The sequence below is a fragment of the Callorhinchus milii genome, unplaced genomic scaffold (assembly GCF_018977255.1).
Source record: "Callorhinchus milii isolate IMCB2004 unplaced genomic scaffold, IMCB_Cmil_1.0 Scaffold18, whole genome shotgun sequence".
NCBI lineage: Eukaryota > Metazoa > Chordata > Chondrichthyes > Chimaeriformes > Callorhinchidae > Callorhinchus > Callorhinchus milii.
In genome coordinates, this window is record NW_024704759.1 from 7,774,607 (window position 1) to 7,800,547 (window position 25,941).

Here is a 25,941-nt window from a genome sequence, read left to right on the forward strand (position 1 = left end):
GATTAGGTTTTCCTTTCTAATTGGCAAACTGCGCTGAGGCTAATTCCTCAATTCTAATTCTCATTCACAATGGGTTTTGCAGTTCAATTTAAACAGTATTTTATCAGCAGAGAAAGGCTGCGTGGCTTTTTCTTCATTTGGTTCAATGCAGGTGTGAATTTTATTCTAATTATAGAAAGGATATGAGTTCATTACGCTCATCAAATTGGTGGAGGATTGTGAAGTGCAAAAAGTACAACGAGAGAGATTCAGGGATTTGTTTCTGTAGCTACTCTCTGAGAAGATGGGTTTCACACATTCATTGCTGATTGAGGTCTTTGTCAAGTTTCTCTTTGTAGGAGTAGAATCAAAATGAGTTCCACGTATGGTACATCACAGTTCTGCCATTCTCATATGATTTTAATGATAATAATTCTATAATCCTTACATTTGTTATAGCACCTTCAAACCAGGAAGATGTTCCAAAGCGCTTCACAGGAAACACTATTAAGTGCAGTGACTGTATGTCCCGTGGGCAAAAAGTCAGTGGCTGAAGCAAATGCTGAGGTAGATTTATATTATTGGAAGATCTCATTGAATGATAATGAGAATAGTGTTTGAGGTTCTCAGATTTGTGTTACTGTTTTGATTAACAATATTTCCGTTCATTTACATTATGATTTACATTTTAAGAGTTTATTTTGCTGTGGGGATGAAAGAACAACTTGTGCTCTGCAGATTGAGGAAAGCCGGTAATAGGAATATTTAGTCCCCTCATGTTTGGTTGCTCAATTTTGTCTTTGTCTACCTCAAAAAAGCAGTTTCAAAGAATAACATACAGTTGCTGACTGTGTTTATATTCCACATGAAACTTCACCCATCCTAATGTCCCAATCCCTAAAACAACTTATTTTGTATATTTTGCACCTACTCATTCACAAGTTTCTGGGCGTGACTTCCTGGATTTAAAGTATAAAGTCTACAAACTGAATTTTGGAGGAGATACAGCCACACACGATGAGAGTGTGTTTGTGAGAGGGAGAGAGTTATTGAATCCGAGCCGATAACGGAAATCGATCTCAGAGTGAAAATGGCAAATGGTGAGTATAACCTTTTAACTACAGAAACAAAATAGTTAAATGGAAGGCGGTGGATTAATGTTATTTATTGACCTTAATAAGGGAGGGGGAGAGAATGCATCAGTTCAATCAGTGAAGAGTCACATGAATGAAAGATAGAAGGGAATTTTGTTTAGCGCTTTTTTAAAAAAAGTTTTGGGTGAATTAAATCAATTTGCAAACAAGGAAATGAATTCAATATTCTTGCCGTGCAGTTTATGTTTTAAATCTAAATGCATTGCTAAAAAAGAAAGTTATACCGCACCAAAGTTCAATTGCACACAAAGTTGAGAGTATGAACTTAGTTTGAAAAGAAAATTAGCTTTGACATTGGGGAATAGACTATTTACAATGCGTTGAACATGTGTCTTGTTGATAACCGATTTGCTCCTTTTCTAGTTTTGGAATTGTCCAAAATTGATTTTCACTTTGAGCAAAATAATGTTCAGCACAAAACTAATAAGTTTGGCAAGGAGAGACTGATCATCAGACGAGGAAAGGAAATAAGCATTACCTTGTATTTTGATGGTCGGAATTATGACAAGGAAACTGACAAAATCACCTTCATTGTGAAGACAGGTAAGAACGCATCTACAGAGAAATGAAGGAACCGATTGCTTTGGCTAATGTTACTCATATGGTGATGATAAGTTTGTGTGTGTAAGTCGTGTGTTTCTCGTGGAGTAAAAGTCAGGTTTGTCCTGTGAAAGAGAGAGGCGGTAGGTGCAGAGGTAAAGGTGACGGTGAATGATGAGGGGGATTTCTGCCACCTGCACTCGAGAGTCTGTGTTTGTTTTTTGAGTGAATGGAGATGACTCTTGTACCAGGGGTTTGGAAACAGCCTTAGATTTCAGGGGAACCAGGGAATTGAAGGTTGTGGAGAGATGGTCATTCAGCAGCTTGATGGTTGCTTCAGGATCTCTGCGCGTGGAAGGCTGGAGGGAGAAGAGGTAAAAGGAAGAGAGGGCATTTGTGATGGACTCAGGGGAAACTTTTTCCAGGGGTGGAGAAAAATGGATTAGGGCTTGTAAGAGGGGAGGCGAATGTGGGAGAAGAGGGAGATGAGGAAGTGGTCCGAGATGACCTTGTCTGTGGTATTGATGTTGTTAATTAATAGGATAATGTCTGTTGTCCTATTTGTCCTGCTTGGGACTTGAAGTAATGAACGTGCTAAAAGTGTGCGTGAACAGTGGAGTCACATTAGTGGAATCAGAATAAAGTGGGGTGAGGGATGTATGTAATAGTTACAATGTAAGGACAAAATTCCTATGATATCCATGAACCAGGTGTCAGTCTGGCTCAGTTGGTAGCAATCACCTCTGAATCATAACGTTATAAGTTTAAGCCCTACTGATGTAGTCTAAACTGACTCACCAATACAGTAGTTGGGGTGTGACATGTGCTGTATTATTGGAGGTGCCATCCTGTGAAGTGCTTTGGGACATCTCCTGATGAGAAAGGTGCAATATCAAATCTAAGGATTATTATTATCATTATTAACTGTGAAACTTCCCGGTGACTCGAATAAATCAGCATACACAATATGTGAGTTGCACGAGATCTCCAGAATGTCACTGGTTATGTTTATTTCTGCTATATTGCCTTTCAGGTGTGACTGATATAGGACCAATGATCGAGTTTGAGCTGGCGGACCAGTTAAGGAAGAATGAATGGAGTGCTTCTGTTCACAAGAACAGTGGAAGTGAATTGTCCGTTATAATCTTGCCACCTGCCAACTCCATTATTGGTCACTACAGCCTAAAATGCAAGATCTCGAGTGACGGGAAATCTGCAACTGCTGAGATGGGAAAGTTTGTCCTGCTCTTCAATCCATGGTGTGAAGGTACAGTTCCTTCAAGTGAAACTCTTGCTATTAAAAAATGTTAATCAAGTATAAGGGTCACAATTCTCTTGGCTGAGCAATGGGAGTTAGGGGCATTTTTTTGTTCTTGTTTCTGGATATCACAGACCTATTCTACCCACAACTCATTTTACTGAACACAACGTACATCAAGTGGTTGGCTGTTAAGTGTTGACAGACATGGTCGTGAAATGGTGCCACTGTGGACATGGCAATATAGCCAGTGTAGCACAGTTGCTGATTAAAGTGCATTATATAAAATAAAATAGTATTATTATTTATTATGATCTACTGGGCAGAGAGGAGCTGGATATGAGTTTTCTCCTTGAACTACTTTGAGTTGCAAAGTAGGAATGATACTAAAATTTAAACTTCCCCGTATTTCTCATATTGCCCTATGCATCTCTCCAACTCAAATGAATGGTCTCCATACAACTCCTTTTCAGATTTCTGGCATCTGCAGTATTTTGCAGTAGTTCTGGGGCAAGTGATGGAAAGTGGGTTTAATAATCAAGGGCAATTTGGATAAAATAGTTAGCAATGACACAAACACTGAATGGGCTGAACGACCTCTGTCAGTGTTGAAAATGTCAGCTTTTTGGATGTAAAGTTCACCATCCATAGTGAACTTTAAATGGTGCTTCGAATATGATTTCTCTTTATAACTGTGCAACAGGAAATTCATCACAGCTTTCAACCAGCACATGATAACGCCATTGCTTACAGAAGATTTGCACAGGGCAAAACCATTAGAAACATGATGAGTCGCATCAATTTTACACAGTACGAGTCTGTGTAATAAAGGCAGCTGAGATTCTAACATCTGCTTTGGGTTTGTTGTTTTCAATACCAGAGTAATGCTGCAGTTACCATTTATCTTGGCACGAATAAAATAGTTTGATTTGTTTCAGATGATGACGTCTTCATGGACAACAAGCGAGACCTGAAAGAGTACGTTCAGAGTGATCAAGGATTGTTATATCAGGGGGTCAAGATGTTCATCAAAACTTTAGCTTGGCATTTTGGGCAGGTACTAGCAAGCTGTCTCAATTTTTTGTTAACATTGTTGAATGCAAAAGTATTTTGTAGAGAGATGATTTATCCAAACTAAAGCTGCTTTGAGGTGAAGCAAACAATGCAGATAATTGGAGAACAAAATAGAAATTGTTTGCAATAACAACTAACACAGATTGCTACATTAGCAGTTGAATTGTCACTGGACTGTCCCACAGTGCTAGCCCTTCTCGCTCTTGCACTCCCACTCTGCTTATCTCTCTCTCTACATCTATGTCTCTCTCTTTTCACTGCATAAAAGTATTAAGTCAAATATAAAGCTTAATTTTGCTGCAGTGATTGTGCGCATGTGTGAAGCTGTGCGAGAGCACACTAGGTTACTAAGAGGCCGGAATAAACCAACCAGTGGGTAATCAGTATTCAGCTAAACGTTGTTCTGCTGTGGTATTTTTGATGCCGTAGAGCGTGATGTTGGATCAAGTATGTGTTTTCTGAAATTGACTACAAGAAACCAAGCTGACATTTACAAATTCAGAATGAGCATGTATTGTCACTGTGTTTTTTTCAACTCACTTTCAGTATGACAAAGATATTCTCGATATTTGTCTGGCCATACTGGATCAAAGCAACAATTTCCTGGCAAATCCAGCCAAGGACTATTCGAAAAGGAACAAACCGGTTTATGTCAGCAGGGTTGTGACAGCGATGGTAAGTGCTGAAATCATATTGTTGCTATTGGTGTGAGTAACGTGATAATTTAGGATTGAAATTACGGTTATGTCAAGGATTATGGTTTTCCAGGATAAATCCCCTATTTTATTTCCCATTCAATAAGTGTAAGTATGACTGACCACTCAAAACATTTGAGTGCTCCAGAAGAGAAGAACAAGAGGACACATGTTTAGGATTGTAAAGGGCAATTCCCAATGGAGCCCTGCAACCATATACTTCAGTCTTTGTTTGTTTCTTGTCTGTGTTACTGCCCTGCATTATAATGGTTCTTTCTTTTTTTAATGTATGTGTAGATTAATTCTGAAGACGATAAAGGAATATTGCTCGGCAGATGGTCTTCGACCTACCCCGATGGCGTGAATCCTTTGCTATGGAATGGAAGTACTTCAATCCTTCAGCAGTGGCATGAAAGTGGTTTCCAAGCTGTTCGCTATGGCCAGTGTTGGGTATTTGCAGCAGTAGCCTGTACTGGTACGTAGGGAAATAAGGGCACTTTTTGCACATTCAATTATCTTCTGTTTCCATGGTTTAGGTTTTAAAATTGTTGGTCACAGGTGGCCTGAATGAATAACATCAAATTTCACTTGTGCGGAATGCTATCTTGTACTTGTGATTTCTTCCAGTTTTCCGTTGTTTGGGGATTCCTAGTCGCCCCATTACAAACTTCAACTCTGCTCATGACACAAATGCAAATCTGGAAATCGAGTGCATTGTGGATATGAAAGGAAAAAAAATTCCTGGTGCATCAAGAGACTTGATATGGTAATTTTGCTTTCTTAGTATATGTAACTTTAATTTAGCAAGGAATTTACTAAGGAATTTGATAAAACGCCTTAACACACATCGTTTAGATGTGGCAAAGCACTTCAAGATTTATCGTAAAGTGTGTTGACTGTGTCTTTGAAGGCAAACCCAACAATGTCGCACTAACAGCCTTGAAGTGGATGACCAATTCTATCTTTTAATTTTCCTGCTTTATTGCATGTAACTTTCCTGCGCGAGTAAAGCACAAGTTACATTTCATTGTTAATAGGCCAACAATCCTGCTCAGAGAGGTTGCTTCAAACACTAATTTTGTACTTCAGCCAAGAAATTAAGAATTGTTCATTCCAACTGTTCTCTTTAATGTGGAAGGAATTTTCACTGCTGGACTGAATGTTGGATGAAACGATGTGATCTGAAACCAGAGTTTGATGGATGGCAAGTACTGGATGCAACTCCACAGGAGAAAAGTGAAGGTAAAGATGGATAGCTTGGGGGTATTTATGGGCACTCTGAATTGTGAGAGCTCTGTAATGTTATGCGCTTGGCGAAATATATTCACCTAGGAAAAATATTGGTGCCTTTGAGAACTGGAGCCAGAGGTTTTCCATAGTTTTTTATTAAGTAGTTGTCATGAATAAAACAATTGTAGATCATCATTTGGTGCATTTGTCACAGCTGATGATTTTGACAAAGAGTATCCACAGTATTGCTTTGCTAACAATGTGAGAATAATGCATAATAAGAAGAAACCTTATATTTAATATAGTGCCTTATCACGTCTTCAAGACGTCTCAAAGCACTTGACTGAATATACTGTAATGTGAATTCACTGTGTATATTGTGGGCGAAACGTGGCAACCAATTGCACACAGCAGTGTCCTATAAACAGTTGTGGATTGAGTGACCCTGGTGCTCGAATCCAGGTCCTCTTGTTTGCCACGTCGCTGCTGGACTCCACATTCATCCGAATGATACTTATTTAACAAGCCTTTAACATGAAAAATGTTTTAAAAAATGCTCTAAAACCTTGATATCAAACATACTTTGATGTCCACTTATCGTGGAGTTGGCATTTTGTTAATATTCACTTGGTTTTGATTCAGGTATCTACTGCTGCGGCCCAACCTCCATCAAAGCCATCAAAAATGGACACATCAATGAGAAATATGATACTAAGTTTGTTTTCAGTGAAGTGAATGCAGATCATGTTTCATGGTGTTTGGATGAAGCTAAAAAATTGAGGAAAATCAGTGTGAACACTAGCATAATCGGCAAGTTCATCAGCACAAAAGGTGTGAAGAATGATGAACGTGTGGATATCACCATTTTTTACAAATGTCCTGAGGGTAAGGAGGGATGAGAAAGGAGGGGTCTGTGTTGGCATGAAACTTTGAAAAATAGAATACAAATATTTGTATTGTTTTCAGTAAACTTATAACTGGTTACTCAAATGGGAGTATTTATTTTACAAAGCGTAGAAGACAGTTATAATACATTTATATAGTGTCTTTCATGTCAGAATGTGCAAAGTGCAAATTGAAGCTTGTGTTGTTCACTTTTAAAACAACATCTACTGGGCTAACATATTCCTCTGTCCTTTAATCTTAAGGCTCCGCAGAGGAAAGGCAAACTTACAACAATGCAAATATTGAGAGAATAAACATTGAACCTGTGGATAAAGAAATATATCTGAAAGTGATAACTCCCATAAAACACATGAATGGTTCCGATCTTGACATTGAGATATACCTCTCAAACAAGGCCACAAAGGAAAAATATTGCGACATAATGATTACTGCGCACACCATCTTGTACAATGGTGAAATATTGAAGAAATGTGGCAAGAAAAATGAATCTAACTTGCCAATTGGTCCAAAGAAAGGTAATGTGCCAATGTAAATAATATGTGTACTTTAAGAATGGAAAAGGATGGGGGAATAGATGCTGGTTTGACATGAGTATTGTAGTGGTGTATTTACTGGTTAATTATACTTCAAAAATGTGACATGCTGTGGTAGGTTTGGATATAATTTTCTGGAAATAAGGAGAGAAAAAGGAAATTTGAATGTGAAGAAAAGCTACCTCAGATTCCCGTAGGAGGCTTCATATGTCTTTGGGAACTCAGCTTCAAGGACATCAGTTGATTATATATATTTTATATATGGTCACTCAATCCATGGTTGTTTGTGGGACACTCGGTCGTTTCGTCCACAAAATATACAGTCAATTAATTCACTTTACAGTATGTTCTGTTAAGTGCCCTGAGACGCTACCTTGCGTGGAGGCCGCTTTATTAGTGCAAGTTTTTGTTGTTGCTGAATTGCTTTGAAACTTGTCGAAGATGTGAAAAGGTGCTACATCAAATCTAAGGACTATAATCAAGGATTATTTTTGAACCACTCACATCCTGAATTTGATGTTTCCCATTTTAAAAAATGTTGTTATGTGTTGACTTAAATTTGCCAAATGTTTGACCAGCTTGCTGTAAAAAGAGAACAAAAACATTCACAAATATGCACAATTTAAAACATAATTTGCATTTGATATGGCTCCTTATCACATCTCCAAAGCCCTTCTAAGGATTTTACTTTAAGATGTATTGACTGTAGAATGGCAACCAATTTATACACAGCAATGTCCCTCAATCAGCCATGATGCAATTGACCAATTTTATCCAGGTGATTGATTGTTGGCCAGGACATCAAGAGTTATTCCATACTCTTTTCAAATCTTTAATGTCCAACTGATCAGGTAAACAGGACCTCTGTTTAACGACTCTTCCAAAGATTGCCATCTCCAAAAAGCCAGTGTTTCCCCAGCAATGCATTGGAGCATCAACTCAGACTGTGATTACATCTGCCTCTGATTTCACAGAGGAAGCAGATGTTCCAATCATGCCACATAGATAACAAGTCCTCTATGAGTCAAGAGTCCCGTTGACTGAGTGCTGTGTGGTGTGCCAGTGGGATTGTAATGAGAGTATTTGTGTGCAAGGTTAAATGAAAAGTTTCAATCAAACTTATCGCTGATTCTTTTAGATATGATTTTTAACCTGAAGGTGCTGTACAATGAATACAGCAAGTCGATTTCTGCACAATTACTTATTATGATATCAGCAGTTGCAGTGGATGAAAATTCAGCGATGTATATAACAAGAAAAGTGATTTCGCTCAAGAACCCAAAGATAGGCATTCAGGTAACAATCGCTCTGAAATATTAAGACTGATAAGACCTCCTCCTTCCAGATCAATCTGCCCTCCACATGCAAAATCATTGATCAATCAGACATCAAATGCTGTATGCAGCTTTGTGACCAATGTGATACATTACACAGCTCCTAAGACTTATTTCCATGCAGTTATCCCCAAACAATCAGAATTTGAGGAATTATGATGATTAAGAATAACAATCTTTGCATTTAATATAATATCTAAAAAGTCAAACAGTGCTTTACTAAAATTCCCTGTAGAGTGTAGTGACTGGATCTTTCTAGACAAACTCGGCAGGCAATTTGCATACAGCAGTGCTACCCAAACAGCCATGATTTGAATGCCGAATTTCATCCAGATGATTGTTGGTCAGGTCATGGGACGAAAGTCTCTTCTCTCTTAACACCCATATGAGCTAACAGAATCTGAGTTTAACCAAAGAATGGCACATTCCTCTCTCCCGACGCACCTCTCTTCCAACCCTGCTTCCCTCCCTCGGGTATCCAGCCTATTGGGCAAAGCTCTTTGAGTCATCCTCATGATATGAAGGATTCTATGAAGTGAAAGGTGAATGCATTGTCAGCCCAGACAGTAAACATGGAAACAGGCTCTATTGGCTTAGAAAGCACTGATACAATGGATTCTCACGAGAATTTTGGATGAGGACGGACCTTCATGACCTCATACGAGAACCAAGTTTTGGGAGACAGTTGGGTATGAACTATGTAAAAAATGTAGTCACAAAGTTGATGATTAAGACAATTTATCTTTGTTTTCCCAGTTCTATGGTGAGCCAATACAATTCCGGTTGGCAGGCCCTGTCAGAATCTAGCGACTTATTGCTCAGTCGAGATCCTGTGTCGACTGGTACCTTGGACCGTTACCTCTGTGGGCTTGTTGTCATTTACTGATAAGAGGTGACCCCCTGCCCCTGTCCGTTATTCTTTCAAAAACAGAGAAAACCAGATGAGTCCTCCCCCATGACTGTCAGTCCAGTTGCCCCCCAACACTTAACTTAAAAGTTAACCCGTTCGCAACATCTATTATGATTCTAACATTATACAAAAAGTATAAATTCTAGCAAGAGGCGATGATTATGACCATTTATCTTTGTTTTCCCAGATCCTCGGTGAGCCAATACAATTCAAAGAAATTTGTGCTACGATCAGCTTTACGAACCCTCTGCCGATTACGCTGACTAATTGTACCTTCTACGTGGAGGGAATTGGCGATAAATCTATTCAGGATATGCCAGACATGTAAGTAGAAGCCACAGTTATCGATATCTGAGTGGAATATGTGTCAGTTTGCCCATCTGGTTTCCATGATGTGTATGGAGGAAGATTTTGATTTTTTTTAGAATTGTAACAATCCTTGTATTTTTCGTAATGCCTTGTAATGTCTTAAAGTTTTCTGTGAAGTGTAGTGACTGTGCATCCGCAGGCAAATCTGATGGACAATTTGCATTCACTGCAATTAAGTCTCAGCTGACACTGCAATACAGTGCTTGGCGTGTTTTGCATTGTTAGAGGGTTGGCCTATGGATGAAATGTTAAATCGAGGATCTGTCTATTGGTTCAGGTGGACGTTAAAGATCCCATGGCACTATTGAAAAACTCAAGGGAGTTTATCCCTGTGTCCTGGCCTACGATCCCGCAAAATAATACATTGGGACATTGTTGTGCGTGATTGAGCTGCTGTATTTGTCTATAAATACGTTGTCACTCCATTTCACAGTAAATCCTGTGAAGTGCTTTGATATGTCTTTCCGACATGATAATGCACAATAGCAAATGCACGAGAAATTTCTATGGGTCTATGAGCTCAAAATCCCGATGTAAGGCTTGAATTCATAAACGTTTGACTCAGAGGCTTGAACTTGCAGCCTTGGGACGTCCTCCTGACCTGGAAGGCACTATGCAAATGTAGTTTGTAATTTATTGTTGTTGTTTGACTCAGAAATGAGAGTGCTCCCAATCGGGCTGGGCTGGCATCTGCTTGAAGATGAGAACATCGGCAGTGCTGATACTTTATTTTTCATCTCCTGTTTCAGGTCCAAAAAGCTACTTTCCAAACAATTGGGAGAGATAAGAATTAAACTCACCCCTCAAAGAGCAGGCACAAGGAAACTGATTGTGGATTTTTGCAGCGATCAACTTCGAGGTGTCAAGCAATTCAAGAATATTTATGTCAAACCGGCATTGGTGAATCCCTAGCCAAATGGCAGACTGGCACCTTTAAAATGGGCAGGATAGTCTGTCTGCCTTCTGAAAAGCTTTTCATTAATTTTAAAACCCGTGTATCACTATCGCTTAAATCTATTTTCTCTCCCTTTGTATTTTCTCTTCCTTCGTATTTTCTCGAATACAAGATGGTAAATTATAATTGCCATTATATATATTTTATGTATCTTTCTGCCTCGTTTACACTTAGGGTAGTTATGGAATCGAATGCAGTCTCTTGATCTTTACACTCTAACCTCAGTTTAACATCACATCCAAAATATGGAACTTCCGACATTGAGGTATTCACCTGGTATTGTATTGTAGTATTACCCTCAACCATGAGCTGCTGAAATAAGGCTTGAACCCAGAGACTCAAGAGTGTTACCTACTAAGCCAGACTAACACATAATAAGTTTAAGGCAACTTCAAACCAACATCGGTGATTTAACATTTAAGGAAAATCAAGCCCATATTTACGAACGACTCTAACTTAAAGCCAAGTGTTAAACTAACTTCCAATGGTTCTTTATAATCCCTGAGATTTGCATAAATTCTTCTTCTTAGCTGATTATTTGCATGGAATTGATTCACCTAATGTTTTGCAATAATAATTAAATCTTTTACATTATCCATAATTGTGATTTTTAGTACAATAACAAATTATGTAGTTACATTAAATGCTTTGCAAGGTTTAAAAATAAATTTGTTTCTTTTACTTTTTTTGTGTATCCTTAGCTCTTCTCTTCCCACACAAATAGTCTTGCAGTTATAATGATAATATAGTCCTTGTGTTTAATATGGCACCTTATCACCCTATCGAGATTTCTCAAAGTGTTTTATGGAATACACTGTAAAGTGGATTGACTGTGTATTTTGTGGGCAAATGTTCAGACTAGGTGGAATTGCATGCCTCAGCATGGTCTGTTGCATAACTTTTCATAATTGAGATGGTCTATTGAAAATGAGAGAACATAACTACAAATGATAATTGTCATACAAATTAATTCTAAATCAGACCCTGGTTCTGTGACACTCACATTTATATAATAAATAATACTTTAATTTGATATAACACCTTATCACATCATTGAGACATCTCAAAGCACTTCACAAGATTTGACTGTAAAATGCAATGTGTGTTTATAGGCATTCAAAGCAGCCTTCAATGGATAGGACCACCTTCACAGTGGACTGGAAGGCAGAGAGGAATAGAACAGTTAAAAACAGTTAAGCTCTATTTATTTAAACAATGGTATGAGAGGAAACTGCTGGGAAAAAATATTCCACTTATACCCTAACAGATATCTTTCTGTAATCCTAATATTGATTATAGCAAAAACACTATCATATTTTAAATCTGAAACTGAATTTAAGAATCTCCCCAAACCCCACTTGAAAAGAGCTGAAGTAACAACACCTCTACCTGTAATGATTATTCTTTTTCATTCAAGTATCAAAGGCACACTTTGAAACCTACCATGTCTGTGAATGTCTGTGGACTCTGTTAAATGAAATTCAGTGGAAAGAACACCAAACAATTCAGTCTTCATAATCTTCATAAAAAGCCTCGGAATTAGAATGGAACTGTGACTTCTATGTGAGAAAGTACTCAATCCTGTAGTGTTATTATTGTCCTCAAAGGTGCCTGAGCTGAACAAGACTTCAGGGGACTGAATTTATCACAGTATTGGATGGTATAGTCGGTGAGGAGTGTTCATTCAACACTGTGTAACACATTTCCAAATTGCAACCATTAAACTGAACATAACACATAACACTCTTCAAAAACTTTCCATAAAAAGTGTGAGTATTTTCTAGCAATGAAGAAAATTGGCTAACAACTTTAATAAAAAGTATTAAAAAAAACTAAAAATCGCCCAAGCACAATTATTCAGTTCTACAAATAAAGTTACTTGTTTAGATCATTTAAAATACATTTCCTGTGAATATTTTGCAATCTTATGACACAATTGATGTTAAAGGTAAGCAGTCTGATCCAAAGAACCACTAAACTCTGATCTGCAATGGATCATCAGATTATTATTTTTTTAAATAATATATATTTCTCACACAATTATGTCTGCCGGTGGCTGTTAAAGAGAACGAACTGCAGTATCTATGAAATGTTATCCATGATACATCTGCAGTTAAAACCATGTTTGCGACTGCAAATTGCTTGCATGGTTGATATTTGATTTCAACTGAATAATGTTTTGCATTTGTTGAATATTAAATAGTGTATTGTTCAGGCTACAGGGTAGCTACTAATAATGCTTCAGAATCAGTTTATGTCCTCTGAGTCCCAGCTCTGATTAGTTTAGGCAGCCAGCCATTCCCATTTTTTTATTAATAAAAATAATATTAATCCTTGCACATAATACAGCGTCTATTACATTGAAACGTCGCAAAGCACTTCGCCGTAATTGCTGTGAGTTTGCAGATGAAAGTAGCCGAGTAATGTCCAACAAACAGCCAGGAGGTGAATGACCAATTTAGTCATTTTTTTATTTAGAAAACTTTCGAGGTTTCATAATTAAGCCCGTATTTAGCCAAATTCTGGATGCCCTGAAATGCTAAGAAAATAGAATAAATCTAGACCCAGACGGAAATTCTCCCAAATGTCTTGTAACCAAGAAACAACAGCTCAAGCAAGTTTCCCCTTCTTGTATACACAAGCATCGATCCTGTCTGAAATCAAGAAAGCAAAAGAGCTTCATGCCTCTATTATTAATGGACAGAATTGCACATTCTGCTAGTCAGATTGAGCTGCTATTGTGAAACAGTTCATTTAATTTATTAGCATGTGAGAGACATTTTAGGATGTGAAAAAAATAATGTGCCTTACATTTAATGCAATTTTTCTCTTCAGGACAATATTTTGCTGGCCTCCCAGTATTGATAATTAATAATTGATGCATGCTACAGGAACTGAAAAGGATTGTAAGTAATAATTTTAGGCCAACTTATACTACCATAAGTTCACAATGAGTTCTTGAAGGGCTTAGAAACTGAAATGAGTTACACGGGATGGAGATAGAAGTCAAGTGTAAGATGTTCCTAGTCAGGAATCGATAAAGTTCCTTCTCTCTCTAGTTTGCTGCAGTTACAGTTCCCTATCTATTGCCATCTAAAGCAACATTAAAATTTAAATCACTGGTCTTTTTCCTTCAATATAATTGTAGATAAGATGGTTGAAATTAGAGTTTTAGTCTGGAAAAAGAACTGCTTGAAATGGTGTGTGGGAACCAGGCAAAATATGTGTTGCATTTACTTGACCCTATTATAAATCCCAGTAATGATTTGAGCGTAAAACAAACCAATACTTTATTGTAGCCAAGTTCACTTGAATACGGGAGAGCATCACAGTTTGATTTTGTAAGTAAAGAATTAATTCTCGCAAGACTATGGTTCTCTGCGTGGGATCTCTTTAAATTTTAGTGCTTTGGCAAGTTAACAAACTATTCGGTCACTCCTTTGCAATGGTTCACAGCAAGGGCTTGTTTGGTTGCCTAGTTGTGGCAGTTTTCCTTTTGTACTCAGCTGAAGTTTGCTGAAGAAAGTTTGACATTTACCTATTTTGGAATTGGGCCGGGGACTGTTTGAGCAAAGCTGAACAAAAAGCTGTGTGTATATCAAGGGAAATGGTTGCCACACAATGTGTTTCAGCCCGGCTTAGTTGGTAGCACGCTGGCCTTTGAGTCAGAGGATTTTAGGTTCAAGCCCCATGTTGGGACTTTGAACTCAAATAGTATAGACTGACCCTCCTCCAGTGCACTATTGGGAGTGTACTGTATTGTTGGAGGTGCTGGCCTTCAGATGTTAGTTAGTTAGTTAGTTAGTTAGTTAGTTAGGTAGTTAGTTAGTTAGTTAGTTAGTTAGTTAGTTAGTTAGTTAGTTAGTTAGTTAGTTAGTTAGTTAGTTAGTTAGTTAGTTAGTTAGTTAGTTAGTTAGTTGTCTGTCTGTCTGTCTAGAAGGGATTATTACCACCGGAAAGCAATCCACCAATTGACTAACAACTGGGTTCCTACTTACTGCTAGATACTGTCAAAATTTCTGACCCTCACAGGGATCAATGAATACGATTATGGAATGTACTTAAAGTCTAAGTGGTATTGATGCAAGGTTAAGCACTTCTGCTGGTACACAATGCTACAAGATGTGCACTATCAATTGTATACTGTCAAGTGAAATGGTTGCAATCTATAGTTTCTTGTGTCTGTAAAGAATTCTTCTACCCGCACATCCCAAAGCATTACTCTGTTCACATATTTGCCCAGATGTAATTTACATCTGCACGTGATCAATCACACAGCCCGAGATTAATACAAAAATACAGTTAAATGCATTGTGATTAAAAGATCTGCGAAGATCTAAAAAACTGGTGGAACAAGCTCGATGAGTTGATGGCCTTCTCCTGCTATTGATCTTTTATGTTCCTATAAATAATGTGATCCATTACCAGTCAACAACATGTTAACGCAGTACCTCAGCAAGGCGCTAAGGGAACAAGTTCCAAAATAATGAAGCAAAGCTTCGGCCAGTACTTCCATTGGTATGTGTGCAGAAGTGTTACGTACTTACATGAATTTACGTCGGTTTCCCTTCATACATAGCTAATTTGTCTGATAACTGCTGTGCAAAAACTTGTGTAGCACGTGATGCTTTTACGGAACTCAGTATGAATAAAAGTGGAAGAATCTGGAATTAAAAGTTATCTGATAATAGCTTCTCCTGACAGCCAAGGGCCTGGGGCTTCAGTTAAGATACTAAAATTGGCCATGTTGCTTCTTGTTTAATGAGGGTAAAACTAGACAGAGTAGTTTTACAATCTCTTTTCAGGAACCGTTGCTGGATGGTTTGTCTTTGATAAGATTTCAGAGATTCATAGAAATTTATAGGGTAAAAGGAAGTCACTCGGCTACTCAAGTCTGTACCAGTGCTCAGAACAAACTGTTTGTCCAATCCCATTGCTCTGCCGTTTCCCCATAACCTTCCAAGCCTTTACCTTTCATATACCTATCTCCTACCCTCTTGAAACACTCAACGGACTCAGTCTGCATATAATCACAAAAATGTGTTTGGGTGTTGAAAACGATGCAGCCCATTTGGAAGTGTGGCATTCCAGAACACCTACCCTATGCTCTTCACATTATAGTTCCAAGGTGTTTCTTAAATAAGTCCACTGTCCTGGCCTTAGCCACCTTTCCTGGCAACCTGTTCCATTCATTAATTAACTGTTGGGTAAAGAAATTTCAGTTTTACAGCTCTAAACCTATTTACTTTTGTTCTGCTGCTGGATTTTGAGGACAGTATCAGGCTCAGCTGTGATGTCCTTGTGATTGAAAGACTGTCTGACCCTTAGAAGAAATAGTGTGCGGGAACTTTATCATCCACATGAACAAATAAACTGAATCTTGGTTTGATGTCCAAAGGATTACACCTCTGGCAATACACCATTACTCCTATTACTGCACCGGAGTGTCAGCCATAGACTGTGAGCTGAAAATAATTTGCAGTTGGTATCTTAGTCAATGCCTAAAGCTGTCAGCAATCTTACATGACCTGGAGGATAAAGCTTTCCTTAGGGAAACACTTATACAGCATGGTTGCAATAAGAATCTCATCAAGCAATTAATGCGCGTGCTGTGCCCTACAGTTGTAATGATTATGAAGATAGGAGCTAAAGAACGCCAGCTTGCCGCTATGTAAGTAAACATCCCTGCTTTTGAAGTTGGAAATTGTTGCCTCGAAGGTTGATTTCTGAAATGCATGGTTTATGTATCTGAGTTCTTGAGCTCTGCCTTAGTGCCTGAGACTCCGTCAATCACAGTGCTAGGCTTTGGTGATGAGAGATGCAGGCAACAACCCTGCCCCACAGTTAAGCTCTTGCAACTGTTCCACATTTGTATGAGTAAAAATCACTACTTAAATACTTAGTATAGTATTCTATTCGTGTGAGCAACCCATTAGCAATACCATAATACAGACAGGGAACTGTGCTGCGATGTGATAATCCCATGGACCCGATCCATTGGAATGCTTTATAGGAGTTCAGTAATGGACCTTAGATTCAAACTAAATTTGTATTGCTATGAAAGATGAAGTAGTTTAAATACAATACAGTTGATCAGAATTGGCATTTATTTAAAGGTGAGATTGAAAAAGCACAGAGCAAATACATTCCAGCAAGGACTAAAGGGGGCTCGTATGGCTAACAAAAAATATCAGGAAGAAAATGAGGGTCACCTTCCACATGTATGCGGATGACACCCAAATCTACTCCTCCTCCAGCTGCAACTCCCAGACCGCTGATGTCCTGTCCGCTTGTTTGATGATGTCTAGGTATGGATGAGCACAAATTTCCTGCATCTGAATGTTGGCAAGAAGGAAGCAATGTTCCCAATAATGTTTTCTTTCCTGGATTTTGCATTTATATAGCACCTTCCACATCAGGAGGATGTCCTGAAGTGCTGGACAGTCGAGAGTTTGCACCCAAGCTGGGGGTTGGATTCAAGAGCAGTGGAGGGCAAGGGGGTTGGTGGTGGGAAAATGAGGAAGGTCTCGAGATGAACCTTGAAGGAGGCAAGGGAGGGGGTGAGGCAAAGGGACTCTGGGATGGATTTCCAGAGAGTGGTGGGCAAAAAGGAGAAACAAATGATTCAAAACATGAGGGAAGAGGAGGAAAAGGATGAGGCAAAATTATCACGGTTATCAAATATTAACAGGTAACAGATAAGGATCCTTTTCAGTATTCAGAAGTGTGCAGGAGTCCTCTGGAGGCAGTGATGATGTACTGTAGAGTACAGAACTCAGAACTCTGCAGCTCGTGTACTGTCCCGCACCAGGCTTCGGGACCACATCACTCCCACCCTCGCTCGCCTCCACTGGCTCCCCATCCCCCAGAGGATCGAATTCAAGATCCTCATCCTCACCTACAAGGCCATTCATGGCCTTGCTCCCTCCTACCTCTCCGACCTACTATCCCCCTACCTACCTGCCCGTACCCTCTGTTCCTCTGGCTCCGGTCTGCTCCACATCCCCCGCCCCAACCGCCCTACCAGCGGTGGTCGGGCCTTCAGCCTCTCAGCCCCCAGGCTCTGGAACTCCATCCCCCAGTGCCTTCGTCTTGCCTCCTCCCTTTCCTCCTTCAAGGCCGGTCTCAAGACCTTTCTCTTTGACCGAGCCTTCAGCTCCCCTCTCGACTCTCTACCCCCTCCTCGCTCCCTTCCTTCCCTCCCCTCACCCTGACCATTTCCCCCCCTGCTCGGGTCCTGACCCAACTGTACAGCGCCTTGGGACGTCCTCCCGACATGAAAGGCGCTCAATAAATGGAATCTTGTTGTTGTTGTTGTTGTTGTTTATGGAGATATAAAAAATATCAATGCTTTTTGTGGGGGATTTGAATGGGGGTGAGATTCTCTTTGTAATTCTGTGAAATGTTATTCTGGCTGTAAATAAAATGACTAAGTCTTATTAGCACCATCTAATGGTTGAAATTGGGAGATGACATTTCGCTTGTTTTTCTCTATTTATCTGTGATAGTTGAAGGCTTTTGAAATGCTTTCAGTATGTAGCAATTCTCAGCAAATTGGACAAACACAGGTGAAAAATGGCCTTGGGGTTATTTTCTGTGGTTTTTCAATGCTTTTTGTTTTGACTCCTAGTAAGTGTCACGTTCAATTTTGCTGACGAGATTAAAAGGATGAGTGTTAGTGCTGGAATTCTGAGAGAAAAACAGAAAATGCTTAAAATGCACAGCAGGGAAATCAGCACTGATCTTGGATAGACTATCACATGTTATAATAATAATAATAATATAATAATAATCCTTGCATTTGATATAGCGCTTTTCACGTCGGGAGGACGTCCCAAAGCGCTTCACAGAACACACTGTAAAGTGAATTGACTGTATATTTGTGGGCAAACGCGGCAGCCAATTGCGCACAGCAATGTCCCACAAACAGTCGTGGATTGAAAATGACCAATTTATTATTCGTTTTTTTTGGAGGGATTATTATTAGGCTCTGTGTGGAGTAAGGAAACTTGCCCAAGGTTTCGCCCTCTGCCTGGGATTGAACTCAGGTCTCTCGCTTGCAAAGCGAGTGCTCTAACCACTGAGCTACAGGCCTCCACATGTTGTGTTTGAGTCTTAATTGCAGCTGGTTTAGAGCCAACTTTGCATTCTTCCTTTTAGCCTACAAAATACACAGTCACTACACATTACAGTAAATACTGAGAAGCTATTTGAGATTTTTTCCCAACTTGAAAGGTGTTATATCAAGTGCAAGGATTATTATCATTATTTTCAGATCCAGATTGACATTTCCAACATGTACTGATACTTTCGATTTTACACCTTTATTTTCAAAAGACCTCAAACTGGGTTTTAGCAAAGATTGAGAGAGAACAAAGAGGTCTGTGAGTGTGCAGAAATTCATATTTTATGCTGTTTGTGTATATATGTATTACTATTATAATTATTATGTTATTACAGTTTGAATCTCTCTGTAGAGGTAGTTTCTAAATGGTTTTCAATGATGGGTCAACCAAACCAATGACACTGCCACATTACATATTATTTTTCTCAGTATGTTTGAGCTTCCTAAAATAGCTACCTTTTGCAGAAGGTTGATATTTTGTTCACCGGGTATTTTGTCAAGCCATTTCTGAATAGTCTCATTAACAGTACCAGTTGCATTGATGATTATAGAAACTATGTTTGTTTTATATTGTCACATATATTATTATTATCATTATCATTGTGATGATAATGTATGGTGTGTGTGTGTGTCTGTGTGAATGTATCTGTGTATATTTGTGTATTTGTAACCTGTGTGTGTGCATGTTTAATTGTGTGTGTAATAACAAAAACAATCCCATGCATTTGACATAGCACTTATAACAGCAAAATGTCCCAAGTTATACTGTAAAGTGTAGTGACTTTGCATTTTATAGGTTCATTTGTGCACAACAATGTCCAACAAACAGCCAGGAAGTGAGTGATCAATTTTATCTGGGGGATTGTCGGCCAGGACAGAAAGGGGGTATGTGCATGGGAGAGAAACTCACTCCTTTCTTTTCGAATAGTGCCACAGGATCTTTAACCTCTTCTTGAAAAGACAGATGTGTGAGTGTGTATTTTTTTCAAAAGCAAATTAGATAGATTTCTATTAGGAAATAATATCTTGGGATACAGTATATAGTTTGGTACATGCAGTGTGCATGCGACTGCCGGGATGGTGGAAGGCAAACTGGATGGACTTCTTTCATCTTCTTTCGTCTACCAATTCTTATGTTCTTTTGCTTGCGGATGTGTGTTTTGAAGAGAAATAACTCTTCCGTTAATCCTTTATGGTTTTGATAATCCATTGCTGGAATGCCGCCATCTCTCTAGATTTATTTCTATCGCATTAGCACCCTTCTGCAAAGCAACGACTTTATGTCCATTTTTACAGCCCTATTTATTCTCCGCAGCTAATCAGATGCGATGCACAAATAACACTAACTTTACTTTCTGTGGCACAGTTGCAATTATAGTCGTATAAATTGAGCTGTTCAAAGTTTTTTTTAAAATCACTTGATTTAACAAAATGAAGAATCTAATAATAGGATATACCTGAAGATTCCTTAACAATAAAGAGGATAAATGTGCTGTGTCATATGATAATTATCCCCTGCTACAATTATCGCATGTACAGATAATCATAGAAACTAAAAACGTAGAAACAGGAGTAGGCCATTCAGCTCCTCGAGTCTGTTCCAAGATCTTGGCCGATGTATACCTCAACTTCAATTACCCACTCTTGCTCCATATCCCTTGATACCCTGACCTAACAAATATCTATCCACCTCAATCTTGAAAATGTAATGGATCCAGCATCCACAGCCTTTCGGAGGAGAGAGTTCCAGATTTCCACTACCCTTTGGGTGACAAACTCCCTCCTGATTTCACTCCTAAATGGCCTAGCTCTAATTTTAAGATTATGTCCCCTTGTTCTGGATTCCCCCACCAGATGAAATATTTTTTTCTGTATCTATCCTATCAAATCCCTTGACTATTTTAATAAACCTCAATCAGATCACCCCCCAACCTCTGAACTCAAGGGACCAAGTCTATGCAACCCATCCTCATAATTTAACCATTTAACACTGGTATCATTCTGGTGAATCTGCGTTGCACCCCCTCCAAAGCCAAAAAATCCTTCCTGAGGTGAGGTGCCCAAAACTGAACTCCAGATGGGGTCTGACCAAGGCTCTTTACAGTTGAAGCATCATTACCTCTCCTTTATATTCCAGTCCCCTTGAGATAAAGGCCAACATCCCATTAGCCTTTTTGGTAACTTTTTGTATCCGTGAGCTTGTTTTTAGTGATGTGTGTATGTGGACACACCTGGAGGAAACAGCACCAGCAAAGTTAGCCCTTGTACAATGTTTGACTTTAAGAGGTGACTTGACCTCTTTGTGTGCTTTACTCCCTTCACCCAGCAGAGAGCAGTCACACACTGACTTACTTCGAATTTATTATATCTCAATGGCATTCCCATTGATGGCCAGTTGAGGACTCTGCAAGATACAAAATTAATTTGGGCTTTTTGTGGCCTTCAACCATACTCTTCTTCTTCAGTCTTGGGCATTTCCTTTCTTACTGCAAAGGAGGAATTGCGTTTAGATGGATCCCATGCACATACCCCCTTGTGACTGAGTGTTAGTGGGTGACCTCCCATTTACCACTCATATCGATTTGAAACTACCGCATTTATCTAATAAGAAACTTCATCGACACATCAGTAAATTCTATTCAAATCGCACAGTTTTGAAGAGAGATGGTTGTCATTTCTCACCCTCTTGTTGGACTCGTTGCACCATTGCTGATCAAGCGCACTGATGCAAAAATTAGGCTCCCCAGTGACTGAATGTTTTTAGAAATGATCTGAAAACTGACGGGCTGTAGAATAGATTGCCAACACACACATAACAATACTTACATTTGATATAGTGCCCTAACACGCTGTTTAGACGTCTTGAAGCTCATGGGTGAAATGTGGAAGTCAGTTTTGAGCACAGCAATGCCCCACAAACAACCATGTAGTGAGTGACCAATTTTATTTGGGGGATTTGTGGGTCAGGACACCGGGAGAGAGAAATTCCCTTCTCTTTTCGGTTAGTATCATGGGATCTTTAACGCCGGTCTGAACAGGCACACAGATCCTCAGTTTAACGTCTGATCCGAAGGATGGTACCTCCGACAATGCAGCACCAACCAGCCCTGCATTGCCTGGGTCTGACTTTACAGCATTTGCTTTACCTTTTTCATATTCCAATTCTTTCCCCTTCCTATCAAGGCATTGAATAGGCACGTGAGATCATAAAAAAATAACAATGCTTGAATTTGTTGTCATGTTTTTCACATCAGGGAATTGATTTCTAAGACCTGCCATTATTAAGGTACACAAAAACTTCAAAAGTCGAGGATGCACAAAATTGCAAGCGATAATGGTATTTAATTCTGTACAGTGACTGAACTCTGATTTTACAGCAACAACTTGTACTTAATATAGCACCCTCCATGCAGGGTAGCATCTCAGAGCTTTTTTATTTTAAAATAAAATTGATTTTTTTTCCCTCTCCTTCTTTACACCAGATCACTGAGGCAAAACCTCATTTAATGCATCAAGTCCTCCTATTTTAGGCTGAGAGAACACAGTCACCGCAACACTTCACCACCATTCAACAGTGCGCCAGAGATAGCCAGCTGCGGAGGAGTGTAAGACTCCTGTGTGCTTGCAACAGCAGAGCTTCTTTCACTGACATTTTGTTGAGTGGCAAACTCTGATGTTAATACAGAATTTATTACACTCGCACGTACGTCTTGATAATCCATTTGTAATCACCACTTTTGAATTCTATCCTCCTTTCTCCCAGCAACAATTCTGTGTTTGCAGTAACCTACTGACCTCCCTTTTATTAGTCGATATTGAGCGCTGAAGAAAGCCTTTCGGCCCATCATGCCTGTGCTGGCTTTCTGTAAGAGTTATGCTTGGTCCCATGCCTCTGTCGTTTTTTCTTAAATGGGGAGCAATAACACCATTTAGCAATTGCCTGTCATGTGTTATCAAAGGCATCAATAAATCATTTCTGTAGAAGACGGTGCCCATCAAGTCAAAAACACAGCCCGACTGAAAATCCATATAATAACACTGTTCATCTTATTCTGAAAAAATTTACTTCAGTGGTAAAATAGAGAGGATTGTTTGATCATGGAATACTTTGGCTATTGCGGCTGAGAGGCATTAAAAGGAAAATTGATAAATATCTGAAAACGAGATAATAAGGTACTGGGAAAAAGGAAGGGATTGGATCGAGAAGAGATAACACTTAATACAACAACAACAACAAAATTACATTTGGGAGGACATCGCAGGGTGCTGGACAATCAGTGTTTTATACCCGAGCTGGGGGTTAGGATTGGGGAGGGTGGAGGGCAGAGGGTGAAGGTGGGTGATCGAAGGCACGATCAAAGAGAAGGGTCTTGAGACGGGTCTTGTAGGAGGGAAGGGGCGAGGTGGAGGGACTGCGGGATGGAGACCCAGAGGGTGGGGACAGGGTGGTTGAAGGTCGGCCCGGCAATGGTGGGGGGGACGAGGCGGGGGACGTGAAGCAGGCCGGATCCTGCTGAACTGAGGGAGCAAGCAGGTTGGTAAGGGATTAGGAGGTCTCAGAAGTAGTGGGGAGCAAGGCCATGGAGGGCTTTGAAGGTGAGGACCAGAATCTTGAAATGTATCCTCTGTGTGATGGGAAGCCAGTGGAGTCGGGCAAGGATGGGGGCAATAGGTTCACGGAGCCTTGTGCAGGAGCGGACATGGGCTGCAGAGTTCTGCATGATCTGTAGTCTTCGGACGGAGGAGTTGGGGAGGCCAACAAACAGGGAGTTTACAAAGTCAAGCCTAGATATTTTGTTGGAGATTAAAAGTGTTACTTCTGAGTGACTGTTCAATTGATTCCTATTCAGTTTTGGTTCCACTGTTATGTTGCTCGCATGAAACATTTTACATATCTAAGGGAATTTGGAGATGTGACATTGGCTTTGAAGAGACTGCAAACTGGATATTGGTGCGTAACCATCTGTCTACCCTTATTTCTGATCTTTTCATAATTATGCTGCCCAAGGCTGCCCACCAACGACAAGCTCTGCATCTCATAAAGTTTTAATACGTTCATCCACTGCCTTTTAAAAGGGGAACTGACACTGTAGTTATAGTCCCCTCATGTGTAAGTTTGGTGATGCTTTGTGACACACTGACCAAAATTAAATAAACTCCTTGCCTTTGCCATTGCATTTAATTACATTGTACTGCAAATAATACTGACTTCACATACAATGAATTGATGCAATGATAACATGTGCTCAACCATTCTGGCCCCGTTCTCTGGAATGCCATCCTGGAGTCCCTCTACCTCACCCACAACCTCACTCACCACTTTTAAAACCCACCTTAAGATCTATCTCTTTGACCATACTTACAGTCATCTTTCCTAGTCATCAATACCGGGTAGGATGATCCTAGCAGCAGGAAGCTTTTCAGGGTTTCTGATGTGTCAGGAATCTGGTTGAGGAAAAAAGAAAAATTAGTGATATTGATGACATTTCTTCACAGAGGGTTGTGGAGTCCTGCAGCTTAGGGGTTGGAGCACTCGCCTCGCAAGCAAGAGGACCTGGGTTTGATTCCCGGGCAGGGCGAAATGTTGGGCAAGTTTCCTTATTCCACGTGTTTCTGTTTACTTAGTTGTAAAGTTGTAAGTATGAACCCTGTTGTTAGTTGATTTCTGGATCGCTTTTCCGGGGGTAATAATCCCTTCAAATAATAATAATAATAATAATTTGGTCACTCAATTCATGACTGTTTGTGGGACACTGCTGTGTGCATTGGCTGCCATGTTTTGTACACAAAATATACAGTCAATTCACTTTATAGTATACTCTGTGGAGCGCTTTGAGCCATCTCTAAGACGTGATAAGGCGTTATATGAAATGCAAGAATTATTATATTATTATTATGTATAAGAAGGAGGTACAGGTAAAATCAATTGGGATTGAGGTTGAGGTTGCCAGTTTTCTATTTGTGTCCACTGGTTGTTTGATCATGAAGCAATCTGCTCGCACCCACACCTTCCATCCATTTCAACATCCTAAAGACATGGATTATATCAACACTCGTCCCTTGATTGGTATACAGAAAATATTGTGGATCTGCGAGTAATTATGAAGCAATATTTTAACCAAATGGCTCAATGGTGGTGTTACTGATAAAGACAAACTTTGAGTGGTTCACAAAGATTGTCTAATCTATCTTCTATACTAATAAAACAACAACGTCTGTCTGCGCTTCAAGAAGGATCTCAGTAACCGATTGATGTAGAGACATAATTTATACCTCATTGGAAAGGTTTTGCATCTGGGAGTGCCATGGGCATATATGTTTTTGGGTATTTCTATCGTTTATGAGTTATTTTCAGATTTGCGTTTTTTGTTGCAGTTACACCTGGTGGCCGCTGAGTCAAAGTGCCGCTGTGGTATCGTGCATCACAGAGCACCTATGTATGTATGCAGGCACACGCTGCAGTTACACCTGGTGGCCGTGTCGGCTGACCGTGGCGCAGTGGCATCTTGCTTCACAGAGCACGGACGTCGTCAAGCAGCGGGAACAAACTAAAGAGCACAGACGAAGCTAAGCCGTGGCAACAGCAACAAAATTACATTTTTAAAGCGCTGAGAACTCCCACTGAGTCCTCCCAAAAGGAGTCCTCCTACAGGAGACCTCCCAGATGAGTATAGATAAAGATGAAATATATTTAATAAAGGAACATCAGCCCTGTGGTATTATTTTTTGTGTTTCTGCTATTTACTCACTATAAAAACAGTCACGGTGTCAATACATTGAAACAAGAACAAAAATTCCGCTTTATTGCAATACATCTGAAATTGATATGCCATGATGATGTTTGACATTTATAGTGTTTAGCAGAGAAATTCATGTTAA

At 39.5% G+C, this 25,941-nt stretch overlaps 1 protein-coding gene across 1 annotated transcript; it reads left to right on the forward strand.

Annotated features, from left to right (window-relative positions):
- Positions 1-1,069: 1,069 nt before the first annotated feature.
- Positions 1,070-25,614, forward strand: LOC103173444 (protein-glutamine gamma-glutamyltransferase 2-like). The gene is made up of 14 exons (XM_042341944.1): positions 1,070-1,079; positions 1,497-1,676; positions 2,707-2,940; positions 3,870-3,988; positions 4,552-4,680; positions 4,998-5,175; positions 5,328-5,466; positions 5,839-5,942; positions 6,573-6,815; positions 7,079-7,351; positions 8,508-8,665; positions 9,801-9,937; positions 10,732-10,882; positions 25,438-25,614. Exons 1-14 carry the CDS (start codon positions 1,070-1,072, stop codon positions 25,612-25,614), a joined length of 2,232 nt encoding a protein of 743 aa, XP_042197878.1.
- Positions 25,615-25,941: the final 327 nt, after the last annotated feature.